Source organism: Gadus chalcogrammus, chromosome 16, assembly GCF_026213295.1.
Source record: "Gadus chalcogrammus isolate NIFS_2021 chromosome 16, NIFS_Gcha_1.0, whole genome shotgun sequence".
Classification (NCBI taxonomy): domain Eukaryota; kingdom Metazoa; phylum Chordata; class Actinopteri; order Gadiformes; family Gadidae; genus Gadus; species Gadus chalcogrammus.
This window is the reverse complement of record NC_079427.1, coordinates 5,467,425-5,475,965: the sequence shown is the minus strand read 5'-3', so window position 1 is coordinate 5,475,965 and position 8,541 is coordinate 5,467,425. Positions and strand designations below refer to the sequence as shown.

Sequence of the window (8,541 nt, the reverse complement as noted above, 5' to 3'; positions counted from 1 at the left end):
TGTGGTCAGTTTGATGAGGAATGGTGGCAGTAATATGACAAGAAGCGTTTTGGGAAAGTTTGTAACGCACAACAACTCAGCAACTCAACAGTTATTAAACTAGCAATCTTTTAAATTAATAACTAGCAATATTTGTTTCAGGGTTAGGGTTAAGCAAGTGCTGGGGAAGTCATGAAAAGATTTGAGGGGAACTTTAATCTCTTAAAAGGGTGCGTAACCCTTGGCAAGAGTCCATCGACCAAACATCAACGGGTGAATCTTCGAATGCAGACATCCCTCCGATCATGGGCCTCTTTACTCTGCCGGCAGAGTTTGATGGGGCCGCTGTTTAAATGATGTAAGATATAGTTTACAGTGGAGGGTTGGTGAGTCACCAGCCCTTTATCAGTTCCTGACAATGCTGCGTGACAGCGGAGCCCACGCAGGGTGGTGCGGTTGAGCCATTTACTCAAGGCTGTGTCACACACCAACATAAAACACCAGCTCACACTTTATGAATGAGGGCTCCGCTCTGTCTGTTTACATACAGCTTCACGCTGTTACTTTGAAAATCACTGTTTGGGTTGGGCCCCCACGTGCAATCAAAGCCACGCAATAGAAAGAGAGTCTTTGCCCAAGGGAGGGGGGTGGATTCCAGAAAGACAGCCTCTACTGGTTGTCTCTTATGATGTTGTATTAAAGTGAAATACTCATTAGGGGTTATGTTATGATTTATAAAAGGATAGGGACACTACTAGTGACATGGGTTATGGTTTGAATTCCTTAACAGCAGGACACACTCAGGTCAGTTGAGCTTTGTGTCTTTCACAAATTCCCGAAAAATAAATATTTTTTTATATACTATCATACTATATACTATATAAGAGTTATGTTTACCCAAAACGATTTTAAACTTGAGGCATCAGGCTCATATCATTTCTCACAAATGGACAGATTAGGAAATAACAACCTACACACAGATCGGGTGGAAAGTTCAACTTTTGACTGGAAGCCATGGACACACCCAAATATATAAATATACCCCAAGATTGCAAAAGTGTGAAGTTTGTAAGCATCTTCCCCGTCATTGGCCAGACAGCCCGAGTAGATCAGTCGTCCTAAAATAAATGTATATAAATTAAAAAAAGAGTGCTGTGCGATTAAAGAAAGCCACAAGCTGTTTACAGTACACAGCCCCACCAATCAGCCCTAATCATTACCAGGCAGCCCACATGTGTGCGTGGGATTCAAGGAGGGGAAAAAAGAGAAGAGTTCCTGTTGCTCAAGAAGGAAAAATCATCAGTTAGCCTTCTAGCGCCTCTCAAAGAGAGGAAAAAAACCAAAACAAAGCAAGACAAAGGAAAAATACAGAAAATACAACTAACAGAACAGGGAAAAAAACAGCAGAGCTACCCTGAAACCTTTGTTCTAAAATGAGCTAATGAAGTCATACTGCCCCCCCCCCCCCACCCCCAGCCCACACTCCTTCCCGTTCCCCTCAAAACCTCCTCCTCCTCCATTTTTTTTCCTAGAGGACATGGAGTCCATTTCCTTCTTCTAATACAGGCCAGGGCTCACCGCTAGGCTAAGAGCTAGCGGTAATCCAACACTCGGTCTAAACGCGTCACGTCCCCCTAGCTGCCTCCCATATGTTGTCCTTGGCTCTCGCTGAGTTTAATGAAATCTCGGCCCGGCGCACATAAAACCCGGCTGACCTCACCCCAGTCAAGGACACGAAACTCTCCTCAAGTGAAAAAAAGAAAAGAAAGAAAGAACCAGAAACCTTCAATCCTGCCTAAACTCCCTGTCTGGGAGATTCTGTCGGACGCTGTGTGTCCACAGAGAACCACGACTGTTATCTCCTTGTTATGTAACTAGAAACTATGGTGTGTTGTGTGTGTGTATAATACCAATGACAGCTTCTCAGACTCTGTGTCTCCATATCATAACCACATGCGGCTCGGACATGCGTTGTTCTTTAGAAACTTCTGATGCCGTTCTTCGACTGTTCTCCGCCTCATGTTCCACAAGAGACGACGACATCAGTGTAATGCGGCTCATCAAACTCTTACTTGTTTCCTGGATGTTCAGGAGCTGGCGCTACGTAACCAGCTGCCCACCAGCATGGAGCAGGACCCCGCCGGCATCCCCAACTCCGTGTCCTCGCCCATGGCCCAGGACGCTCGCACCATGACCGCCAACAGCTCTGACCCCTTCCTCAACAGGTCCGTCACACACACACACACACACACACACACACACACACGCGCACGTGCACTCACGCACGTGCACACACGTGTGCACACACACACAGACGTGCACACACACACTCATACTCACACACACACACACACTCATACTCACACACACACACACACACTCACACTCACACACACACACACACACACACGGGCACACATATATGCACACACGCACACAAGCATACATAGACAAACATACACACACATTCACACAAGTGCACACAGATATACACGAGTGCGCACAGATATACACACGTGCACACAGATATAAACAAACACACAGCACACACACACACACACACACACACACACACACACACACACACACACACACACACACATATATATGCTTGCGTACATATCTACATATCTACATAGATGTATAGATGAGACACACACACAAACATTCACACGCACATGCACTCATACAAACACACGTTCATTTCACCCTGTCAATTCATTTTAAGTCTGAGTGGACCATATCAGTGGCAGAGATAAGAAGAAGTTCAGCCGAAGGGTGTGGGGGTTGAAAGGAGGGGAGGTTTGGAGGCGATCGACACAGTTGTTGTTCCGGGCTTGGCTTGTCATGCCTTGGCTCTTTTTTCCCGTTGAAGGGAGAGAGGGGAGGGGAGGGAGAGGGAGGGAGGGAGGGAGGGAGTCTCAGTGTGTGGTTCTTGAGGTTTCACAAGCCGTAACAAACAGCCGCCCTTCCCAGGGCTTAACCCTGTTCACATGGTAATGAGTAATCAGAGGTTCAGGGAGAGGTGCTGGATCTCTGTGTGAGCACTGGCGACCTCTTGTGGTTGACGGTGGTAGTGGCAAAGGCTTAAGTTAGCAGCAGAGCTAAACTACAATATCAGAGTGTGGAGGGGATAACAGGCCAAAAGATAGCTACATCCAGCCATGACTGACATCTATTTATATCAAATAGTATGCTACTTTATATATATATTATACATATTACTTATGTATTCCATGTTCTATATATTTACAATTTCTATGAACGTACGCTACTTTCTGCAGTGATATCGGCATTTCCCAGCTGGGATTAATAAAGTACTTGAAATAATCAACCTCATGTTAAAGGAATAAAACGTTGTGAGTTTGTGTCTCGATGACAAGCGACAAGATCCACTGCGAAGCGCTAACACACAACAACGTGCACACAGAACACAGCGCCGGCGAGAAGTGTTCATTCAGGTCACGTGGTCACGAGTGTCACGCCGCACAGAGACTATTATGGGATGTAAGTTTCCCTGGCGGTCCCAGGGCCTCGGAGCCGTGTGACTGGCGGTTCTGAATAGAAAGCGGGCCATGTGAACATGTGGTCCAGTCTGTGGACCAGGGGCCCTAATCTCTCATGTCCCCCTCCTCCTCCCGGTCCCCGGCCCCCACAGCCCCCCCCCCCCCGACACGCCTCTGCTCTCACAATAGACTTATTCATCTGCTGCTGCGACCATGGGCCGCGTACATATTTCACTCTGCTAATTAGTATAGGCTTGTCAAATCTCTCTCTCTTGCTCTCTCTTACTCTCTCTCCCTCGCTCTCTATATGTCTCTCTTGTTCTCAGTTTTTCGCTCTCGCCCTCTCTCTCTCTTTTTCTTTTCTCAAACACCCTCTCTTGCTCTCACTCTTTCTCTGTGTCTTTCTTTCCCTATCTTTTCTTTCTTTCTTTCTTTCTTTCTTTCTTTCTTTCTTTCTTTCTTTCTTTCTTTCTTTCTTTCTTTCTTTCTTTCTTTCTTTCTTTCTTTCTTTCTTTCTTTCTTTCTTTCTCCCTATCTCTCTGACTCTCCAGTTAAGTTCCTTCTCTTATAATGTACAGAAAGGTTGCATGGAGGTGGGGCTGTTATTCTAGCTTATTCAACGCACACTCTGTCATTGGGTTCACAAGTTCATCGAGTTAATTCTCGCATTTCAGCGAAAAGCTCCTCTGCGCATTGCAGGTGCGGCTCTATGCCCTCACCCACCGGTGCGGAATGCTGGGGTTGTCTTGTCGGTCAGGGTAGTCTAGTGCCAAGGGTGTTTACCTCCCTGCCCCAAGGTTCTGGGTTTGATCCCCGAAGTCCTCAGCCAAACCTGTTGGCATCCTTCAGCAAGCAACTCAAGGCCGCTCTTCCCTTATGTAAAGCACTGTGAACAGCCTTGTGTTTGTTTATCTAAATAAACGTGCCTTACCTTGTCCGGCCTTAATGACATCTATATGAATTCAATGGGATAAAAAGAAAGTGTCCAGCCCAAACCACAAATGTTTTTGAACCACAAAGCGAATAATTTTGTCCTCATTATCATCAATATTGTAGGAATGTCAAATGGAATAGGCTGAGGCGTGCACACTTATCTTTGGGAAAGGATAACAAAACGAAAGCTACATCCATGCAAGCTGCACACAGATCCCATCTGCTAAAGGGCTCCACAGTAAACGGTGTGCGCCATGTTTCTCTCACAGCGGGACCTACCACTCCAGGGACGAGAGCACGGACAGCGGCCTGAGCATGAGCAGTTACAGCGTCCCCCGCACGCCAGACGACTTCCTCAACAGCGTGGATGAGATGGACACAGGTGAGGCTCCCCCCCCCCCCCCCCCCCCCCCCGCAGGGAACCGAAGATTTCCCTTAATGTTGTTTTTTTTATGTTGCCGATACAAGTACATAGCAGTAGAGGAGACATGAATAAAACTAAAAGAAATGTTCACAAACTAATATCAATTGGGTGGAAAATTACACAGGATTGTCGTTTTCAAATGTACAGCGTATATTATAATCAACTCAATCATCTTGAATTTGATAATAATGTAAATGTAATGCATCTCCCCGGATTAGAAACAAAGAACATCAACAAAGGTTCAAACTCATCAGAGCTCCGAACTGACAATCACGTCGCATCTAATCCCGTGTGCTGGTGTTTGTGTCATAGGTGACTCTCTCCCGGCTTCCATGGCAACGCAGCCCAGCAGCCGCTTCCCGGACTACCTGGACGCCATCCCGGGCACGGACGTGGACCTGGGCACGCTGGAGAGCGAGAGCATGGCGGTGGAGGGGGAGGAGCTGATGCCCAGCCTGCAGGAGGCGCTGAGCTCGGACATCCTCAACGACATGGAGTCTGTGCTCGCCGCCACCAAGATCGACAAGGAGAGCTTCCTCACCTGGTTATAGGAGCTGATGAGGAGGTGGCAGGACGCGCCGTGCCCCGATCAATACCAAAGGGGGTCTCCTCCTTGCTTACTCACTCCCCCGCCCCCCCCCCCCCCCCCCGCCCTCGCCTGAAAATAAACTTCACGCTTTCAGAACTGCCGCTTGCTGCGCAGCACGGAGGACGCATGGAAGACATTTCTCTCCGAGCTTTAGGACTTGTGATAACTCCAGACCAACCTCCTACGAGGCAGCGACGCTCCTGTTTTTGTTTTCTTTGTTTTCATGCGCCTCAAGTCCTCTATTTCTTCTTCCCCTCCTCCAATTAGTTATCTCCTTTTTTTCGTTTTTTTTGTCTGCGTTTTCAAGGCTGGCCCGTGAACAGACACATATACTCCAGGGTCCCCCGCTCGTTCCGTCTCACGATCGCTCTCTTCTACACCGCATGTAGCCCAGCCAAGGGGCTCAAACCTAGGGCACGTATGCTAGCTTCTCCTGGGTGCCCCTGGTTCCTCGGGCTGCATTTAGCTCTGAATTGCGACACAAAATCGGCCACCGCTCTAGCTTTGTGCGCTAATGGACTACAGTTGGCCTTTTTTGTTCTTTGTCGTTTTATTGTGTTTTGCTTTTACTCTTTAACCGTTTGGTGAGCCTGAGAAACCAAAAATGGTGGAGTGCGAGGGACTGTTGGTGATTGGGGAGGGCGGGTGGTGCGAGTTGACCTGTTTGCCAGGTAAGAGTGGGGGCCCCACGACACCACTGCTTGGCTGTGCCAGCAAGTCGACGACAAACCTTCTTGTGTTTTTGTCAAATCAAGTGCCTTCAGTTGTTATTTCTTTGTGTTTTTTTGTTTTTGCAAGAAAGGCGAGCAAAGCAAACAATTGCCAAGTTTCTGTATTGCAGCAATAAGAAATATCTGAGAAGCTGTATCGTAAACACATTCTATATAAACTCATGTTCGGTAATCAAATGTATTTCCTTTTACTTTTTGTTAAAACTAAATAATACACATAATACTGGGATTTCGGGAGTTATTTTTTTCTATTAAACCCTAGATTTTATGGCTTTTTTGTATCAGTCTTATCCAAGTCTAATTCATGATTTTTTTTCTCGGTTTTATTTTCGTTTTTCTCCATAATTGTTTATTTTAGCCTTTACAGTTGTATTTTAATCCTAGATCATATGACCGCATGCTTTTTTTTTTCTTAGATGAATTAACGCTTTTCAAACAGGGTCAATATGTGTCGCTTCAGCCGACGAACAGATAACATGGAGATTGAGTCTTCAGCTGATAAATCAGTTCAGTTTTTAACCCATTAGCCTTGCTTACTATTCACACAACCTCTCTGATTTTATAAGTGTGTGTGTGTACTGATGTTATCGTATAATGTCTAATGAACACATCTTTTTTTTTCCATTGATAATGTTGGGATTAACCAAAAAAAAAAGTTTAAAATATCTGTCTAAAAATAAGTCATTGCTCAAAGTGAGATGCTACAATGAGTGTATCAGACCAAGTAACACCGCCATGTTAGAAACTGGTACTCTGTCAGTGGCCATGGTAAGTTGGAGGGTGGGGCTTGGACGTGTATAATATGGTCTCGTCACGGAGAAAAACGATAAAGAGGGTGGGCAAGGGGGGAGGGGGTTGACAATTGTGAGCTACACAGGTTGTATAAACTCTCACAGAACAACGAAACAAATCAAGAAAAAAAACAACTATCGGTTATAATTTCAGTCAGGAATTGAGACGGTTTCCAAAGATGTGTTTGTAATTTTATTTTGTCTTTTCTGCTTCCTACTCGGTGAATCCAGAAACAGTATGATTTGTAATCAAACTCCATATGGAAAAAAAAGAACAAAAAGAAAGATGTATAAGCTAATGTGAAACGATGTAGTGTTGGCGCGGACGGGTAGGTGGAGTAGGGGGACAGAGACCAGATGATTAGAAGAGAGGTGATTTGTATTTGCGTGACAAACCCTTGCATAGAAGGTCCCAGAGCAAATAAAACAAGAAGCCCAGTTTCCTTCCTTCCTCCCCACTACCCCCCCTCCCCCCCCCCTATAATCTCTCGGGGGCAGAGAGCCGCTGGTAGACAGATCGGATGGCACAGAAACCGAACAACAGAACTCATCTTCCTCACCGTCAGATTATGTTGATTCTGAAATGTTTACATGATGACTACACGCCTTTTTCGTATTACTGCAGTAATCAAACAAAACGACATGATTTGAACCTTCGTTCCTTGTGCGTTTAAGAGGCACTACAAGAACGCAACTTCAATAATAATGCCAGGGTTGAGGTTGGAAGTGGTAGTTTGAATCTGATGGAACTGTAAAGAACTACGAAGAGAACAAATGAATGATCGCTATACTGTTAGCTTAGATTGATGTTGTGGCTCGGTGTATTGACAATGGCTAGTGGAGGGTTAAAACAGTGTTTGAGAGAAAATGCAACTAAAATGACTTTTTAAAAGGCTGGTACACTACAGTGCTTGTACTGCACGGCTACAGTAATTTGACTAAACAATGAATTTTGTCACAAAAACATGATTTCTTTTTTGCTTAGTTAGTGTAGGGGTTGGGCATAGTAGTAGTGTCAGACTCATTGTAGCTGTAGAACTAATCACACAAGAGAATGATTTTTGTATTTAGAGTTGTCTGAATGCCCATCAAAGGCAATTTGTGTTATCCAATAACAATCTCTTCATTTTTGATAGATAAATGTGCCTGTGTCCTAGAAACATGCATTCTGTTACACTATATTACATTATGAAACTTTGAAATTGGCCTTGAAATAAAATATATATACTTTGTGGTAAAATGTTCCCTTTGTGGTCATTATGCTTAAATGCTCACTTTCACCCATCGTGGGATGGGTGAATGTGAGGATCACACACCAATCAGATTCCTGTTAAATCACTCAAGCTAATAAGGTGAGTGCGGCAAGCAGCGTGGGGTATAGAAAAATGATGGATAGAATATATTTTAGGAATAAATGAGGTATAGAGAAATAGAGAGAATATATTTTTGGAAAAAAGGAGGTATAGAAAAATTATGGAGAGAATATATTTTAGGTTTTATTCTACACCCCCTTTTTTTTCTATTTTTTTCAAGCATTCTTATTGGCCTGATAAGAGTTTGAGAAAAAGGAGGTATAGAAAAAATGGTG

At 44.7% G+C, this 8,541-nt stretch overlaps 1 protein-coding gene across 1 annotated transcript in view; it reads left to right on the top strand.

The window, feature by feature from the left end:
• The window catches only part of yap1 (Yes1 associated transcriptional regulator), a 27,363-nt gene extending 20,129 nt beyond the window's left edge, over positions 1-7,234 (top strand). The window contains exons 6-8 of the mRNA XM_056611260.1: positions 2,071-2,204; positions 4,688-4,800; positions 5,155-7,234. Coding sequence (XP_056467235.1) covers positions 2,071-2,204; positions 4,688-4,800; positions 5,155-5,393 — 486 coding nt within the window. The 3' untranslated portion in view covers positions 5,394-7,234. The remainder of the gene's footprint in view (positions 1-2,070; positions 2,205-4,687; positions 4,801-5,154) is intronic.
• The last annotated feature ends 1,307 nt before the right edge of the window (positions 7,235-8,541 follow it).